The sequence below is a fragment of the Syngnathus leptorhynchus genome, chromosome 14 (genome assembly GCF_054491065.1).
Source record: "Syngnathus leptorhynchus isolate UIUO chromosome 14, UIUO_Slep, whole genome shotgun sequence".
Taxonomy (NCBI): Eukaryota; Metazoa; Chordata; class Actinopteri; order Syngnathiformes; family Syngnathidae; genus Syngnathus; species Syngnathus leptorhynchus.
Genome location: NC_141208.1, coordinates 3,433,392 through 3,452,460, shown reverse-complemented (window position 1 = coordinate 3,452,460; position 19,069 = coordinate 3,433,392). Strand labels below are relative to the sequence as shown.

General features: G+C 52.1%; 1 protein-coding gene across 1 annotated transcript; it reads right to left on the bottom strand.

The window, feature by feature from the left end:
- Positions 1–640: 640 nt before the first annotated feature.
- adcy8 (adenylate cyclase 8 (brain)) lies at positions 641–15,136 on the bottom strand. The gene is made up of 18 exons (XM_085929520.1): positions 14,246–15,136; positions 9,134–9,283; positions 8,367–8,497; positions 7,970–8,081; positions 7,764–7,891; positions 7,466–7,624; positions 7,109–7,394; positions 5,811–6,008; positions 5,011–5,111; positions 4,343–4,544; positions 4,185–4,271; positions 3,927–4,099; positions 3,527–3,605; positions 3,246–3,404; positions 2,960–3,106; positions 2,778–2,870; positions 2,589–2,703; positions 641–2,502 (listed from the first exon to the last, which is right to left on the bottom strand). The coding sequence occupies exons 1-18, from the start codon at positions 15,134–15,136 to the stop codon at positions 2,006–2,008; spliced, it is 3,708 nt and encodes a 1,235-aa protein (XP_085785646.1). The 3' UTR covers positions 641–2,005.
- Between the last annotated feature and the right edge of the window lie 3,933 nt (positions 15,137–19,069).

The window sequence follows — 19,069 nt, the reverse complement described above, 5'->3', positions numbered from 1 at the left end:
GATTCTCCTTTGACGGCTCGTCGCGATTGTCTCCATCAGCCATTTTGCAAGCGATACGCCGCGGTCGGTGGGGCTGCGGGGCCTGTTGCCTAGCAACAGGCTGGCGCGGCCACGGCAGCTTGGCGTAAGAGATGACGCTTGATGGCGGAAATGGAAATGTAGGATGATGGTCTCCAAGGGGAAGTCAACATTATTTTCTTGCGTGTATGCTAAGACAACGTGTCTCCACGTAACGTCTAGCCAAGCAGCAAATGTGTGAATAACATTAAGTGGGGTTACCTGGGTACGGGCTTTCGGCAGGGTTAGTGTCTTTCTCTGTGTAACTGGCTAACCGGTAAAAATTTCACCGACGCAATTTATAGCAAAGTGCTGCGGGATTGTACCATGTTTGGCCAAGGCAGAGGGGGTTTTGGCTTTGCTTGCCATTTCAAAAGTATTTATCTCGGGTTATTGTCATATCATTTTTGAAAATATTCCTTATACAAAAATATAAAATATTACAGTATTACAAACGTATTGTCATGACGTTTTTTTGTGTGACAGTACATAGCAGGAGACGGTCGTCATGGCAACTGCCCTCCCTTTAATTACCCATTTGAAATTTCGCTACGTTGGTGCATGTCGGTTTTTTTCCATCCGTGACTTTTATTGTACCATCATCATCTCCTTAGTTGGATGTGGTAGGGCTAGGCCAAGAACAGGACTTTGATACCCTCTGACCAGACCGGGGTGTAAATTCTGCAACATTCCTGAGAGACATCGGTAAGTGTCTCTGTTGCTAACTCGTGATCACCAGTAGCTGCAAGAAGTGAGTCATGGTCGTTTTCTGACCTCTAGTGGAAACTCAGGCGCACTGCAAAAGACTGCGACGTCACCATGGAAACGTCAAGCTCCTGAAAGTGACAGACTCATTTTCTTTCTTAATTTCTTCCTTGTCTGGTCCCTTGTCCTTTCTTTCCTTTCTTCCAACCATTTTCCCTTATTCTTCCCTAGTATTCCTTCATTCCTTCCGTTCCCTTCCATAAAGCAAAGGACTGAACACAGCAGAAGGGACTGTTATAAAAAATTAAACATTTTAATTGAGCGGTCGCATATAAAAGAAATAGAAAAAAGAAAGATGGACAGCGTCAAGGGAAGGAGGGCGTGTCAAAGTCTGGAGGGGTTCAAGGTCACATAAAAAGAGGACGTGACTGACGACAGGAACGCCATCTGGATGCTCCGGAGAAAAAAAAGAACGACACACGCCAAGCGGGTCCCATCCCGACAACATTCGTGAGGTCCGGCGGTTCCAATGGCCTCTGCCCCCCACCGGGGTTGCATAATTACAGAAATTTTCAAACTGGAAAACTTTCCATGGGAATTGATGGCAGACAAGCAGAATTCTACTCAACAGTCCATCTCACGTTTGAGGAAGCTAACATGCTAATGTAGCTTTGGAATGTGTGAGGACGCCCGCTGCTACTTGCGCAAAAATCAGGAAGTCTCGCAACCTTCGCCTTTCTTGTTGTAGCCAAAACAACGTGAAAACGATTCCACATGGTGCCAAACATGCTAACTCCAAGAAGGGAAGGAGGAGCCTGCATTTGAACCTTTGTCATCTGCAAAAGAGGCGGGAGCCCGCATTTCAACCTATCCCAAGCAAAACGAAGTCAACACGATTAGCGAGAATCGTGCTAACTACACACAGCAAGGCCGCGATAGGTGCTCAAACCTCAACCGTTGCGGTTATATGCAGAAACTCAAAACAAAAACAAAGGTGGGTGCTTAGATTTCAGCCTCCAACTTTCTGGTCGGGTGACAAGGATTCTATTCTTTTGAAAGAAGACGCAAAGACGCTAACAACGCCGCAGCTCAGATTCAAAGGCCCGACCTGAAAAGTGTGAGGCCACACTAGCCACACTAGCCATGCTAGCCGACTGGCCCGAGCGGGCAACCTGTCCTCCAAATTCCCAGGGAAAGTTTCCGGTTCGGAATCGAGGTTTTGTTTTTGCGCCGGGCCCCTGTCTCAGGATGCGTCGGTCTTTTCGGGGGCGTCGGCGTGGTGGGTGGCGCCCCCGTCGTTGGCCAGCAGCGTCCTGCGGTTGTAGTGGTGATGGTGGTGCGCCTTCATGATGGCCGAGTTGTTGTTGTCGTTGAGGATCTGCTTCTGCTTTTGCCGGTTTAGCGACTGGACCAGGCCCAGCACCACGGCGGCCAGCGAGTACTGGCCCGTCATCTTACGCGGCTGCAGGATAAGCGGGTTGGGCAGCACGCGGCCCGACAGGAAGTGCGTGCGGATTTTGCCCTCCTGCTCGCTGATGCCTTTGACGTAGATCTCACCGCGGTACTCCAAGGCGAAGCCGCGTTCCCTGAGGACGGCAGAGGTCTCCTCGGGAACTTGGATCTTCCCGCTCACGCCCGTGCTGTCCATGCGGCTGGCCAGGTTCACCGTCTTGCCCCAGATGTCATACTGCGGCTTCTTGGCGCCGATCACGCCCGCCACCACCGAGCCCTGCGCCATGCCTGCCCGTGGAAGACGGAGGAAGGAATCAAACATCGTCAAGCACACAAACGGGGTCATCCGACGGGAACGACGCGGCCACCGGTACCTATCCGAAGTTCAAAGTTGTTGAAGGAGTGCTTGTTGATTTCTCGGATGCTTTCGTTGAGAGCGATGGCAAAGTCGGCCAGCGCGCACAGGTGGCCCCATTTGTCTTCGCACTGCTGTCGAGACACCGCCGCGACACGCGTCAGCCGATGGCATTCGACCCCAGCCGCTACAACATCGCCGCGCTCACCTGCTTCTCAGGAGACAAGCCTGACACCGCCATGTATGTGCTGCCGATGGTTTTGATCTTCTCGATGTCCTGGAAGCGTTCCTCGCCCAGTAACTACACGTACGCACGTCAACACGCGGACATACACAACATTCCTCAACAAACAGCATCGACACGTGCGCACACACAGAAAGACAAACTACCTCATCGAAGTCTGCGATGATCTCATTGAGCAGTCGCAGACATTCAACTCCTTGGTTGTTCATCTCCGTCTGTGAGTAGAAGTCGGCGAATCCCGGAATGGACGCGAACATCACGCCCACCGAGTCGTACGACTGCGAGTACAACTCCTGCGTGCGCCCCAACAACACGGCCAGAAAGAAATGCGGGGGGCCGTTAAGCTCCAGTCAAGGCGCAGTTAGGCACTTCCGCCAGCGGAGGGCAGTAATGCCAAGCGGAACACTTGTCGGCAAGCGGCCAGCCTCCCACCTCGTTGTCGCGCTCCTTCTCCAGGAAGTGTCGGGCCACGTGGCTGGGCAGGATGTTCCTCAGCATGTTCTCGTTGTGCTCTCGCAGCTCCTTCATCTCGTTGATTTCCTCTTTGGCCTGGACGCGCCACAAGAAGTCCAGTCGCGCCGTGTACTCCAGCTGCTCCGCAACCACACAAGTGGGCAAAGGTCATAAAAAAAAAAAATGAAGGAAAAAAAATCCATGCAACCAAAGTAACACTTTCAAATAAAAAGAATAAATGTTGTGTGTATGTTTCTAACCTGCTGTCCGTGGTAGAAGACGGCTAGGAGGAACATGGCCATGAGAAGCAGCGACGTCTCCTTGGTGCCCAGGAAGTTCCTAAAACCATCATCATCATTAGCATCATCATTTTGCAGCAAGATCTTTTCTTTTGTGCCTTCCCAGGAGCGGGTCAAGCAAAGCGTTTCCACGGAAACCGCAGCCGCACTGAGCGGTTGCCAAGGTGAAGGTCAGCCTCCGGCTCGAGCGGCGGCTCGCGACTTCTAACTAGCGACCGCTACAAAGGGGAACACTTGGTGCTGTTTGCATATAAATCACTGGCTCATTTTCATCATGGCCCCTTTTGGCTTTCTTTTGCCACTTTGATGCGTGATGATGTCGTTGCCATGTCATTTACGGGCGGTTGGTGCGTGCGCTCACCCCGTGTTTCGGTGGGTGGCGTCGTAGCGCAGGAAGAGCGCTGCGTAGAAGGCTTCGGTGAGCAGCGAGTAGACGGCCACCATCAGCAGCAGCACGGCTAACTTGAGAAGCGAGTTGAGGCGCAGGAACACGGCGCACGTCACCATGGCCAGCACGCCAGTGAACACAAAGTACTGCAAAGGCAAAGAGCACAACAATGGCTTATGGCAAGATGGAGGACGGGGCATCATGGCGCGGCGGGTGCGAGGGCACGCGTACCTCCGGGTAGAAGCAGATATCAGCCACGGCGTCGGAACGGCCCAAGGTGTCGTTCCTGGAGGCCGACTCGCGTGAGTCGCACCACAACTGCCGCGTGGACAAATGTCAGCCTGCGAGTGGGCCGGTAGCGGGTGGTGCCCTTTGGAACGGCAACTCACCATGTTGATCATGGCCGCCAGGAAGTTGATGAGGATGGAGAGAAAGATGACCACGTTGCGTGCTGCGTACGTCTCGTTAATCCAGCAGCAGGCCCGGCGCAGGACCAGCGGCAAACACTTGTAGTCCTCGGCCGTGGTGGCCAGGACCAGACACGAGTGCAGCAGGATCAGGACCGACAGCTGCACCGCCATCGGCACCATCCTGCGGGCGGGCGGCCACGTCACATATGGAGGTTGCCGTCGTTACGTGACTAAGTTGGCGCCGAGCTCGGTCTCGCCGTGACTAAAGTCGTCAGTGCGGCGCTCGACGAGGTCTGCTCTTTGCTGATATGGCGGCTAAAAATCACAGCTCACTTTGATGCGAGCGGTGTGATCAACGATCTGTCGGTTGGCAAGACTCTGGAAGTCGGAAACTCGCTTTGACAGAATTTGGCTGGGTTTCACAATATAGTGACAAAGTGTTATTAAGTAGCATTTTGATTTTCACATAGTGCGTGACTATCTGACTCAGTTTGAGCACGTCAGCTGGCTTAGCTAGCAGTCGGCTGAGGTGAATGCTCAGACGGTGAGTGAGTAAAGCAATAATTAACTTTCACATCGTGAGCAGAACAATATTCCAGCTTGTGTTTCTTTTTTTTGGGGGGGTCAATGTGGACGAGGTCTTTCACCTGGCAGAGGGCAGCAGACTTTGGATGGTGGTGATGAAGAGGAGCACGATGAAGGCGCAAACCAGGTTGGATTTGAAAACTTCATCCCTCATCTGCGAGTACTTGAACGGCAAGGAAGAAGAAAAGGGAGCGATACAAGACGGTGAGTGTGAGACGGGAAACGCGCTCGGGTATGCTAGAACTACAATGTAACACATCAAACATGCTAGCATGCCACACCAAACGCCACAAACCTTGACAGAGAAATAGCGAAATAGAGGGATGGGAGAGAGAGAGAGAGACGGGAGCGACAGGCGGGGTTGTCAGGGTCGCTGCTAGCTGCTAACGGTTGGCCACTAACTGTCGGCCGCTAGTTGTTAGCCAAGTCCCGCCCGCTGCTAATGATCAGTACTCGGCTGCTAAGTTACACCTGATAAGAGAACGAGTTCTCATTGTTAAGCTAGGATATCGGAAATAGATTTGATTTCGTCAGTAAATTCGTAGCTATGTTTGATATGTTGAGTCAATTAGCATCTCCGTTCCATATGACGCGTAAATTAGCAGGCTAGCTATGCCACAGTGGATACACGAGCAGATAGTTTGGATATACAGGGGGTCCTCGGTTTACGTCGATCCGTTCTTATGTATGCGAAATTAGAAAATTTTGCAAACTGTTGTGCAAATTTGGCATTGTCGTGCGTGTTTTTGCAAGGAGGGAAACGCCCAAAAGGAAGAAAAAGACTGAAAGAAGAGGGAAAAATACAAAGCAAAGCAAAGACGGCGAAGACGCGGGCGGCGTCTCCGAGGCCCGGTCTGGCTACCTTGCGTTCCAGGCCGGAGTCTTTAAACATCAGCGAGAACGCTTTGATATGCTCTCTCCTCAACTTATCGCCACTCCGCAAGTCGATGGCGCTCTCTATTCGCTCGTTAATTTCCTCAGGACCGGAGTGGACATGCAAAGCTTGTGCGAGATGGTTTGGAAGCAGATTTATTGAATTTCTCGTTAGGGCGGCCAGAGTCTAGGGGGGAAAGCACATGCACATACAATGAACGGGATGTGGTTGCCGTTGCCGCTGCGGCCGCGGCCGCGGCCCCTCCTTCATTCATATCGGCATAAACACCAAAAAAAAAGAACGAGACAAACGAGAGATGAAGGAAGAGCAAAATGCGACGTGTTGTTGGGATTTTCATTCCAGACGTGCACAAAAGAAAAGGACAAAGAAACAAAGGTCTTTATAGCACACGAGACCACACAGTGTCATGAGATACAAGGCTGGGTGAGAACGCTTGTATCTCAGATCATCACTTCCAATGGAAATGAATGGAAATGCTCTTCATCCGTTCCAGCCCAACTATGAAAATAAACAAGACACATTTTACATACGTACGGCACAAAATGCGTGAGTGAAAATGTGCGAGCGGGCCACGTCGGGCCCGGCGCGCCGGCGTAAATGGCACGCGGCTCTCCAAGCAGAGTACCCCTTCAAGCGCAGACGCGCACTCCAAACGGAGAAGTGCTCTTCACGCCTTGTTGAAATGCAAGAACGAGCCTCTCGTGTTATTTTTAAGCGCGCCTCAAGAAAGTGCATTTTAACAATACGCTCAGAAATACACAGGCGGGCCCGTCACGTGCGAAAGTCATTCGGGGGAAAAAAGACACGAGCGTGATCAATCGAGTCGGTAGGTGAGAGAGTGGCTCGAGCAGGAGACGAGCTCGAGGTACAGTCGGGAAGAGGTTGCCGAGCGAGTGGCGCCCGAGCGACAACATGAAAGACGCTTCAGAAGCCCCGCCAGGATCCTTTCATATGCACGCTCAGCCGTGAGGGGAAGGAAGGGGCGCTTTTTCAAGAAATACAAAACGCACCGCATCAAACGGCTGTGAAGGAGCTCACCGCAGGTCACCGGGCTCAATGCTTCCCATGGCAAGGAAATACCATTTTGGAGAATGTACGAGGCGTGAAGCTGTTTTCCCAGAACGACGTATACACGGACAGTACGGCACAGCAGGCGTTGCCGTGGCGAGAAAAAGCTTCCCACATTCATGACCATGGCAACATCGTCCAGCACAGGTGAGACGAAAGAAAGCATGCCGACGGGAGGCCAGGCGGGCCGCACTCACGTTCTGCTTGCCCACGATGTTGTCGAAGGGCAGCTCGGGGCTCCAGGACGCCTCGTTGAAGGTGGCGGAGCTGGCGCGACAGTCGGTGCCACCCCCGCCGCCGCCGCCGCCGGCTTCCTTCATAATGTCCTCGGGGAGGGCCAGCAGGCTGTCTTCGGGCTGCTTGATGAGGTACGTCTCGATGTTGTGCCGCCGCAGGAAGTCGTTGCGGTCCTTGCCGTGGCCTGCCTCTACCTCGTAGTCGCCGTTCAGGCAGTCCAGTGCCGCTTTGGAGATGTGGATGCGCCTGCGGGGAGGAGGGAGGACGGATGAGTAGGGAGTGGCGGTGGACGTGCGGTGGACGTGCGGAGTCCTCACCCCGGGATGCCTCCGGACTCCAGCTTGTTGGCGATGTCAACGTCCCACGACCAGACGTCAAACTGCCACTTCCTGAGGCCCAGCACGCCGCACAGGACCGAGCCCGAGTGGATCCCGATGCGCATGTCGATGTCGTGTTTGGTGCGCGAGCGCACGTATCTGACAAGGAGCCGTCGACGCACAAAACACTTGGACTCAGACAAAACGCACATTGTGCACGCGTAGGACCACCTCCCGCCCATTTGGTCTTGGTTCTTCACAAATCCAAAGAGCCGCCCAACCCCCCGGATGCGCTCACCTGATGGTTTTGATCATGCTGAGGCCCATCTCCACGCAGCAGTGGGCGTGGTCCTGCCGCGGCTCAGGAAGTCCCGACACGCAGTAGTAACAATCTCCCAGGATCTTAATGCGCAGGCAGTGATGTTCCTGCAAGCACATCCCGACCTCCTTAGCCTTCGCCGCGGGCAACGTGGCGGCGGCGGCACGCGCAAGCGCTGTGCTCACATGCGCCAGGCGGTCAAAGCGTGCGAAAAGCTCATTCAACATCCGCACCAGCTCCTGAGCCGACAGCGTCGTGGAAAGATTTGTGAATCCTTTAACGTCTGCGAAAAGAATGCTGGATAAAACACGGAAACGTCACTTTGCGGGTTGGCCTTGGACACAGCTTGGACTTTCCACATCAACGACAACACAAGCGGTGAGCCGCAATGCAGCGCAACGTTCGTTAAGGGCCCGTCTCACTGGTCCGGAGACCTGAAGGCGACCTGAAGGTGACCTGAAGGCGACCACGTGACTTTTTCAAGTGTCCAGCAGGTCTCTAAGACAACATTTATTTTGGTCGCCTGATGTCTCCGCCGGTGACACGGACCCTTTGGACCCTTTGGCGCCCACTGAGTCTGACCTGACGTTCTCGTAGCGGTGGATGTAGATCCGATGGAACTGATGTTGAAGGTGCTCGTCCTCCTCGTTGGTCATGTCGTTAATCATTTCCAGAACCACAAAGCGAGGTAGGACGGATAGAACCAGACGCTCCTAGAGAGGCAAAGGCCATATTGTCAGGGAAGGACTTCTCAAAGATGCAAGAACACAAACAGACACCATCGTTCACCAAAATCCATTTTGTGGCCGTTGTTTTGAGATCTGAATTGAGTTGATGAACACATTCTGAACTTTTAAGTCCAGTCAATGACCAAGTTGGATGGAAATATCCTCGAGTTCATGACCACCCTGTGTTTGAGACCGATTTATCTGAAAGCAGATGTGAAGGACTGGATCTCAATCCGAGTTTATAAGTGTGCAGCCACCACAACATTGGATCTGGAGCTCATTTTGAGGACCAGGACAATAAAAACGGAATGACTTTGATCTCCTTTACACACAATAATCAAGCCACGCCCCCTCTTTCCATTTCAGCCGCGAGCCCCGAGGCTTGCGGGAAACGAGATGCCAGAAAAGCTTTCCACTCTTCACCCAGCCTGCGTTCGTTTGCGTAAACAAACACCACTTGCTCGGCCAACGCTCGACAGCAGATCGATGCGGCGGCCGCCTTTGCCTCCCTCCCTTCGTCGAGCTCATTCATCGCGTGGCGTCAACACACATCCGTCAATCACTACAAAGTGTCGCATCACATCAGACAGTGTGGAGGTCTGGCTGGAGATCAGCACTGACCTGTCTCTGGTTCTCCGTCTCCAGACGCAACCTGGCCTCGATGCAGCGTCGCGTTTCCAGAAACGCCTGCCGTTGGGCGCGGTCCGACAGGTAGCTGATGAAGATCCCGGCCGTGTTCATACACATGAACAGAACTGTCTGGGCCGCCACCTGCCAGCAAGGAAATCGTTTAGTACGCTCGGCGGCACATTAAACGCAACGTACATGACACCCCATCCCGCTTTTGGCTTTTCTGCGGCTGAACGAATGTTTACTTTGACCTCTCAGCACCATTTGGAGTCTTTACGTTGTTTGTTCAACACGCTTGGCCAGCGGGTCACATGACACACGGCCTCCCCCCCCCCCTCCCCTTCACTCTTTGAGGGCAGAGATGATGTAACGTAACGCAAACAGCCACTGTCACAAACACGCACACTCTCCCGAGGGTAATTAGCACAGAAGACAAGTGTGGGCAGGCCTTTCTCTTCTTTTGGTGCCAAAGGTCGTCCAGGACTCCCATGTTGGCCCACAAGAGACACACACGCCACCTGCCCCCCCGGCTGACTCGCTAAATCATCTGGAAAGTTGTCTCAAATTCTTGTTTGAGCATCAAGTCGTGAAGATGGCTTTGAAATTGTCAAGGTAGCCTACGGAGCCTTTTTCATCATGGAGAATGGCGGAACTGCTCGTCGGGTTCGCTTCAAATCTTCAAGCGTTTGTCTCACTTGTGCCTTTTAAGAGCTTTGACACTTGACCAACATTTGAACAAGCTGCGTGTCACCAATTGGCTGAGTCTTTTTTTCACGCTCGCACGCCGTGTGGGAGGATGAGAGGCGTCAGAACGGGCCCTGACGCTGGCTGCAAGATGGCCGCACGCACGCTCACACGCGCACCCATTATGGCATGCCACTGTGTTATTGCCAATCTCTCCCAGAAGGCCATCAGCACTGATTCAATTTCTCGGCTGCCGCCCGAGAGGTCCGGATACCCGAGGCCAAGGCGCGCACGTACGCAAATTAAAAAGCTGCCACGTTTTGTTCTGGAAGATGCCAAAGTTTTGTAACGAGGAGAGAAGAAGTTCAGAAGGGCACGTCTTCGTGGCAATAATTTTGGACTGTTTTTACGACTTGAACGATTTGGATAAAATAATATAAGCATGAAGCATTTGAATTTGCAGGCACAAGATGTTGGCACAAAAATCTGCTCACTAAGCCCCTCGCTGTATTTTTCTTTCTTACTGTGTGTTTTCATCAAACATCATCAGGATGATCCAGACTGACCCGGACCACATCACCATGGCAACAGTGCACACACGGGGGCTTCCTCAGACATCGGAGCCGCAGACACGCAACACGGCTCCCATTCTGCAGTCATCCACAACGGCCACTTTGCGATGCACTCGTTGCGGATGATAAAGAATACATGCCATTAGAAGATTCTTTGAAAATGTGTCACGAGCTGACAGGTGCCACTTGTGAATGTGGCAAAACGGGGCGGCGTGCGACGCCAACGCAGACAAGCTTGCGGCAATGAGGAGGCAAATTGACCGGTTGCACAATATGTTGCTCGACAGATGGACGCTTTGGGATTGGAACACGAGAAGCGACGTTCCCATCGTTTTTGCTCTTCTACGACTGGGCAAATTTGTCCCCATTTTTCCCTACTTCCAGTTCAAGTCCCGATAAGATTTTGGCCCATCCGCCTGCTTTTAATGGTTGCACGCCTGCCCTCCCCCGCCTGACCTATTCCAGCAGGAGCGATGTAAACATGTTAGCTGGCGGCTCGCCGCAAGGATCCCCGAGGAGACGGCAGCCGGCGGGAGAAGAGCAATCGTGAAATGTAATCACTGACGGACTCGCGTCCCCGGAGACGACGCGGCGCACCGCTCCAAAGCCGGAATAGAAAAACGGCAGACACAACGAGCCGCTAATGGATTCGATTGGGTGCCTTTCAGCGGTCTTATGGGAGGGAAGGACAGCCCCCCCCCTCAAAAAGACGATTAACTCCTCAAGTGCCGGCCATTTTCAGCATTTTGACAGATCTCAGCACATTGTGTATAGCGACAATATCAAACCTCTCGCAATTTGGACGAGATTCTCATTTTGGGCTTTCCTCACGACTCACAGGGCGCTTCTTGCGCTTAAAATGCAGACTCGGAAAAGTTCTTAAGAAGAGGCGATGGCTGATCTGGGATCAGATCAGAAAGCGGCGCAATTCAAACGGGAGCGAGGCACTGAGCCGTAATTCAGGATTATCTTTGGTGCACTCGCGAGGTGAACGACTTTGAAGAGGCGCCCGCCCGCCTTTTCATACCGAAACCCGCTATTACCTCTTTGGACCCAAAAGCTCCTTAGCCTGCAGAATTCGGCCCTGAATTGCTGTCGCACACAGTCCAGACCCAAATGCTAGAAAGCGCTGCAATTAAGCTTGCTAGAATGCGGTCCGAGGAGATGCGGGCCTTCCGAAGGCCTTCGGTTGGCCTTCGGAGGGCGACGACCTGCTGTTTTGCCGCATTTCAAAGAGATAAACGTAATCCCGCCCGTAATCTCATTAAATGCTGACCCGAACGGGCGCTATGAATAGATTACTTGTGGGAGATAATCCCAACTGAAATCACGCTCAAAGTGGAGGATGAACACAAATCAAGACGGAAGCCTCCTGTGCGCCGTCACCAGCGGGGGGCGCCCATGCCAGCCGCATGCGCGTGCATCTTGTTCGTCGAGTCTCGTGGCTCAATGGAAACCATCGACACGCGGCGCGCTGGTCTTCACTTCCGCCTCGGAACTTTTGCGGCAAAATTGTCCGGCGAGACGCAGCCAGCGCCAGCGAGACGATTGATAGGTCTCCTCGCTAGCAACCGCTTCCACCGCAATGCTGCCTAATTAAAATGGCGGCAGGGAGTGCATTTGGGGAGTGACGGTTCGCCAAAATTCACCATTTTCAGAATGTGACAAATTCCTTTTTCGAAGGAAGGAGCCAAAGACAATGAAGGCTGCCCTGCTGGCTTTTTTGGGGGCTTTGATAGCTTGTCACCTCGGCAGCTTTTGACACATGCAAGTTGAATGAGAATTTGCAATTAATTCATGAGCATTAGCATGAATTAATCAACGTAATAATGGAAGATTGGGGGTGAGGCGGATTATTTCTCTGCGTCGTGTCCTGATTGTGGTGAATCGCTAAGAGCTTTTTTTTTTTGCAGCCATTTTTAGACGCGGCCGCGAGGTCACGGCGTGCGCTAAAAGCTTCATGAAACATTTAGCACGGCCGAGTGCACGTCTGTGTACGGGAGGCGGCGCCGGATTCCTGGCGACCGATCCTTCGTGCCGGGCGAGCGAGGTCAAATATCAGCACGGTGTCGCACTACATGACGGCAACATGAGTGCTTTTGTGTGCACACAGCTAGAAATACCACGGCGCGCTGGGGCACGCCCACACGAGCCTTTGTCCCCAAATTCAATTTTTTTTCAATTTTCCAATGAGAGAAAAACACAAATGACAATAACAATAAACAGTCCAAGTCCTTTAAGGTCAGCTTTTGACTCATGAAAACAAAGGAGGTTCTCTTTTTGCGTTTCATAATGTTTGTCAACAACTGCAATGTGATTTTCTGTGTTCCAAGTACAAGCATGACAGGATTTGCTAAATGGGAGCAAGTTGGGGTCGAGGCACTATGCTTTTTTTATGAGGCATCATTGCAAGTGTGAAAGGGGGGGGGGGAAAAAGGGTCACCGGGTGTTCGCGGCCCACAAAGTCATCTTGCCACGTTGGCACCCTATTAAAAAAAAAAAAAAAGAGAACGCTTCTTTGCGACGCTCGCCTGATGTAACCCCCCCTTTTCCCTCTTCTCATCATTTTCCCCTTTTATCTCCGAGCCGCAGCCGTCGCTTCAGGTAAGCCGAGTTTGACCTTGAAAAAAAAAAAAAAAAGACGTTGCGGCGGCTAATGGCGGTTTGTGTGGGAATGCGCGTGGGTGCGTGCGCGAGAGTGATATGCACGGCTATTGACTTTCTAATTGCCGCCACTTCACTCAGAAGCCCTCCAAGACACCCCCCACATTGTGTATTTTGAAAGCATTGCTCTCCGCGACCGCTAATTGCAAGCAAGAGTCGCACACTTTGCGTGCAGTGCCACATTAGGCCACAACGAGGCAGGCGGCAGCACAGAGCTCAATGGGAACACGAGACAGCAAATTGGCGGTGGGGGAATAAATGCCTGCGGCTGGTCGCTCAAAATGAGTTTGGCTAGCAGCCCTGAATAAGCCAAACATCTACAATGACGTCACTTAGCCCATCAAGGACTTTCGCCATGTTATGTTGGCGTCAAGACAACAACGACTAAACAGCATGAAGCATGCACACCTGGCCTCTCATTTGGGGAACGGCGCCAGTGACTCTTCTTTCAAAAGTGATGTTACACAAGCCCAAAAGCGCCACGAAACACTACCTTAAAAAACAGCACCCCTTGAAATGTGGCAAAAATGTGCAAAAAAGCTCAGACTGAATAGAAACCATCTTGCAGCCCAGAATGCGGCTGTGGAAAGCTTCCCTCGGGACAAAAAAAATGGCTTGACACAATTTTCCTACCTTGTGACGCAAGTTAAATCTAATCTAAAAAAAAAAAAAGTGCCCGTGAATAACGAGCGATTGTCAGAGCGTAATCTCAAAAGCTTGAAGGTGGGGGCGCTTCCGGCTTCTTATTGTTTCCAGAGAAAAAAGAACTGGCTGGGACGGGCACTCGGGACGACGTATGACGTCCAGCCACCAAAAGCTGACGTGACATTTGGTATCAAATTTGTTTTTGAAGGAAACATGGAAATTGGCAGAAAGGGCTCTAAAGGTCCTATTCCAAGCAAATGACTTGATATATGTATATATATTTTTTCAAAACATTCAAAGGACTCAAACGAACCAGCCGCTTGGATTTCAAAACCGGCAGGTACATCTACGTCCCGCCTTTCTGCCGACCTCTGAGCGACCTCGGCGTGAGATTAACGCTGCCGACTGTGAAGCTCATCTGACCCCTGACCTTTGATGCGGTCATCCTGAACCCAATGAAAGCAAGTTGACTTGGCACAAGGGAGGGAACAAGCCACCTCAAGCATACAAGCCACACGGTGCATGAGCGAGGACCCACTTGGTTGTCGGAGAGCGGCGCTTCTCGGGATAGCAGCAGCCTGACGAGGAGGTGCAGGGCGGACGCAGAGAGCCCGGCCAGGATGGCCCAGGCCAGGGGTAGCGGCAGCATGCCATAGGTGGCGAAGAGCGCAAAGAGCACGTAGCCCACGCCGTCGCCCAGCAGGCCGTAGCCCAGGCCGGCGGCCAGGATCTGCGTGGCCATGGCCACCCAGGTGACGGCGCCGCTGTACTGCAGGTAGCCATGCGAGGTGGCGTCCTTGCGCACGGCCACCAGGGTGCAGACCACCACCTCCACGCCAGCAAAAAATCCCAGCAGCGCCCCCTTGACTGGGTCCACGGGCGCCGAGGCCAGGGCCAGGTGCAGGGCCAGCAGTGTCAGCTTGGTCACCACGTCCAGGATGTTCATGACCACCAGCGACTTGCGCCGCTGGCCCAGGAAGTAACGCTGATACAGGCGCTCCAGGTCACGCGACTTGAAGGCGTTGCGCAGCGTGGGGAAGATCACGCCACGGTACGTGTAGCCCCAGTTGAGGAAGAAGTCAGAGTTGGTGGGCACGCAGTCCATCTGCAGGAAGCCCAAGTCGCTGCTGGCCCGCTCGGGGAACACCTTAGTGCCGCCGTTGTTGTGCTGGCGCTCGCCCACGGCTGAGCCCGCAGCCGAACCCGAGCCGCCCAGCGAGCCGCCCAGCGAGGTCCTGCCGGCCGACTGCCTGCGCGTCTCCGGCCGCTCAGGCTCGCCAGCGCCGCCCTGCTCGTGGATGAAGCGCTGCTCGGTGATGTGGCGGACTGCGTTCTGCCACAGCAGCCGCTTGCCGCCGACGCTCAGCGTGCGGTTGGCGGTGTACGGTTCCTCGCTGGCGCTCGAACAGCGGACCTCGGACAGCTCCATGCTGGCGCGTGGGCCAGTTACCTGAGCGCCTCGGCGGGGAACACGTCCTGGGATGCGCAAGGAACCGGGGGTGCAGGGCTGCGAGGAGGAGGAGGAGGCTGCTGCTGCTGTAGCTGCTGCTGGCGGTGGCAGTGCAAGGCGGCTGCAGCGTCGCGGGGGGAGCTCGTCATCATCCTCATCCTCGGCTCAGAAAGCCGCGCAAGGGCGACAAACGTGGATTAGGCACGCGGATTAGCTCCGCGCGCGGACACATCCGCGCAACGCCTGGAAAACGCACAGCTGGAGCCTCGCGCAAAACATCCACAACGCTCGTTCGCCTTCACTTCTCCCGGATTTGTTGGCGTCTTGATGGCTGCACGCACGCACGCACGCTCGCACGCCACCGACTGACGCTGGAGGGCGAGTGAGCGGAAAGCCTTCCTCCTCCTCCTCCTCCTCGTCTTCGGTCCACGCAGCGGACACGACGCAACACCTGCTTGCTGTAGCGGGGGGGAGGATCCAGCTCGACTCTCTTTTTGCTTCCACCAAAGGCTGATCAAAACACACCTCCGTCCTTCTTCCTCTCTTCTCAAGTGAGGTCGGCGTGTGACGTCATAGATGCCGCTGTCCACGCAGCACCCTCCATTTGGCATGATTGACATTTGAAATTGCGCGTATGCACACACAAAAAAACCTGCGCTTTTAATGATCTTGCTGTTTGACCTTGAGGAGCAGTTTGTCAAATCGTCATCGATAACATTCAGCTTTCCGCTAAATTCCCAAGAAATCAGGTCAACTGCGTTTTTCAGGTGCAATTTCAATTGTGAAAATTAGGCTCGGATTATTTTTGGACACTCAAATATGTCCGAAACTGCCATCCATCCATTTTCTGTATGGATTTCTAAAAAAGTTGAGACATCAAAATGGTTCTTGTGGGTTTTGTTTTGAGAGGTTTCAAAAATAATTGATGAGTTGACAACAAATCGATTATCAAATTTATCACCTTGTATTGTAATAATCAAGAGCCGTTTAGAGCACAGGTGTCAAACTCAAGGCCTGGGGGCCTGATACGGCCCGCCACATCATCTTATGTGGCCCGCGAAGACAAATTGCGCATTGAATTCATCTCAATACAAAAATCGCAAATCACATCTTCTTAAAATATATGAACGATTTAATTTAGTTTTCTGATTTGAAAACTAGTTATTCATCAGTTTGTTTTGAAGCTTATGCTGAATATAATATGAGGCGTTATATACATTTATTTGGGTTGACAGTCATAATGACCCACCGAAGGAAACTATGACTACGATGCGGCCCGTGACAAAAATGTGTTTGACACCCCTGGTTTAGAGCCATTTCAAACTAAAGATTGTTCAAATCTTTTCATCTCAAAAGTTCATTCTTCATGAAAGCAAATTTATCTTCTGTGACACCCCCCCCCCCTTGTCTTTGTAGTGCAGTTCGACGATCCAAATGGCTCTCAGATTATTTTGAGGTCCCTCCGTCATCATCAGAACAAATTTCTGGTCCACTTTTTCCCCTTGGCGGAGCAAAATGAGGCCAAGGCCTGTCAGCGATGAGACGAGGAGCGACGATTCTCTCGTAAACCTTGAGGAGCCCCCGCCCACCCCCACCCCACTTTGACTCACGCATGCCCGGCGGCGCCGGGGAGGAAAGTTGCCTCATTGCTATTCTGTCTATTTTTATTCGCCTTCTGCGTGGCTTTGTGTTGCTTCTGCAGAGTTCCTCTAGTGCTCCCCCCTCCCAAAAAGAAAAAGCGCCGATTTGATCCGGCGCATCTCGGTTGCAAGTAGGCCATCAGATGGCCTGCGTGAGGTGAGCCACTTGCGCATCTCCTCAAACGTCACAAAGTGCAGCGTGACCAATGCGGGGAGGCCTGGCCAGCTGGCAAAATGTTGGGCCTCCTTTATTTCCTTCCCCCAGTTGACTGACTTTTCTACCTTCCTACCTCCTTCAGGCTACATGCATACTGTGAGATTTTGGTGTCACGAAACTCACGTGACTTGCGCGGCTGTTATTGCTCCCGTGTCGTCGGACCACAACGAAAAGAGCCATCGTCATCTTGACACGCTGACTGCGACAGACTGCGACATTGTTGACTGTCATGCTTCTGTTGCTCAGCTACTGCTCCCTCCCTGAGACACACGAGCCAGTGACGCAGAGACTTTAGCTAAGACGCAGGCCGGAACGCTTAAGAACAAGATTCCTGTGCAGCACAGTTGAAGTATGTGCAGTAGCACAGAGGTTCATTTGTTTTCTCAGCCATTCAACAAATTGAACGCTACCCCAGTCGATCGGTGAGCTGTTATCGTCTACCTCGATCGCACGTTAACACTGACAGATCATTAGCATGATACAGGCATAGCACAGGACATCTCGAAGACAAAGACAGCGGCGAGGAAGGAGGAAGCGGTCCGCCGTCCTCGGGCCACGTTCAAATGTCAGCGGCTATGTTAGCTAGGCGGCGGAAAGGCCCAGATCCCCTCGCTAGACGCACATAATCGTTCTTAAAGTTACGTTAGAAATGGGAAAAAGAAAAAATTGAGAAAAAAAAAAAAATCTAATCTGTTGGCGGTGCTTGCAAACAGCGACGATCTAAGAAGCTTACGTATCAGTCCACTTTTCGGAAACGCACGGATCAGATTAAAAAAAAAAAGTGGGATTAAGTTTGAACTCGTCACCAATCTGATGACAAGAGCCTCTTAAATAACCAAGTCATGAATATTCATACAGTCGGGCCTGACGCCGGCCTATGATTGACAGTCCTGTAACAAAAAGTAAGAAAATAAAGAATAGAATAGCAGTCCGAGTTGTAGGATTGCACAGTAGTAACAGTGTTCCAGACACATTGCGTTCCAAACATCACATTTCACGTGCCAACGGTGGCGTCAAAATGATAATGAACTGAATCGCAAATAGAATGTGGAGCGTGAACGCTAACACTTTCTTAGCATGTTAGCATGTGACTTGCCGCGCTAAAAGTGAATCCTGACATCCGCCCGATCTTGGGTGTTGTCGAGGTGCGAACGAGCGTTCAGCATGAGTGATATGTTTCTCGCTAAAATTTCGCTAAAATCAGCATAGCAAAAGGAGCCACTGAGAACTAGAGTGGAATTTATTTCGTCTTGTAGAATCAGGATCGCTTTCACTGTCATTGTATACATTTACAACAAAATTCATATTGCTACATGAATCGTAAAAAATCTGCAAATATTTGAAACCCATCATAATACAGCATTAAAGAAGAACTACTGTATGTTATATGGTCATTTGAAAACAAGGTGTGTGGCGCAATGTCCTTTTTCAAATGTCAAACCTTTACGACCAAAAGGTAACCCTACGCTCTTTCTTATCCTCATACGCCAGGCGACGCGACTCAAAGTATCGCTAAGGTCATGCTTTGACCGAGAAGCTAGATTAGTGGCGGAATCGACTCAGGCGCAATTGTCCCGCTCGGCGGTGAACGGTGGGTGACCGGGATGGGTTGCCTCAGGGCGCTCTGACTGACTGGGATTTGTGCTTATTTTCGCCGCGTCTATCATCTTCCAACGCCCGCCGACTTCCCGTTGGATGGCAACGGCAACCTGATGAAAAGAACGAAAAGTAACCCCCCGCCGACGCTGCACCATTCATTACCTGTTACCGTGGTAACTGTGGCAAGCGAATGACAGCTTTGTGCCATAAATAGCAGTAGATTCCAGACAATGTTATTTAGGACGACCGTCTGCAACAGCGGTTGTGCTCGTTTGCGAGAGGGGGCAAACGCCGTGGACTGGTCGACGGTCAATATCAGGGCACAATGAGCGCTATTGTAGATAAAGACAGAGAGACAGAAGGTGGACAAAACGGTTCATATTCAGCCCGTATTTCTAGACAATCAGATAGCTAGGTGGACAAACAGTTCATATTCAGTCCATATTTCTAGACAAT

Coding starts and splice junctions, on each gene's coding strand:
- adcy8 (XM_085929520.1), bottom strand. CDS start 15,136: ATGGAGCTGTCCGAGGTCCGCTGTTCGAGCGCCAGCGAGGAACCGTAC. Junction 7,625..7,763: donor AGCATGATCAAAACCATCAG/GTGAGCGCATCC, acceptor GCTCCTTGTCAG/ATACGTGCGCTCGCGCACCA. Junction 2,704..2,777: donor GCTTGTCTCCTGAGAAGCAG/GTGAGCGCGGCG, acceptor GTGTCTCGACAG/CAGTGCGAAGACAAATGGGG.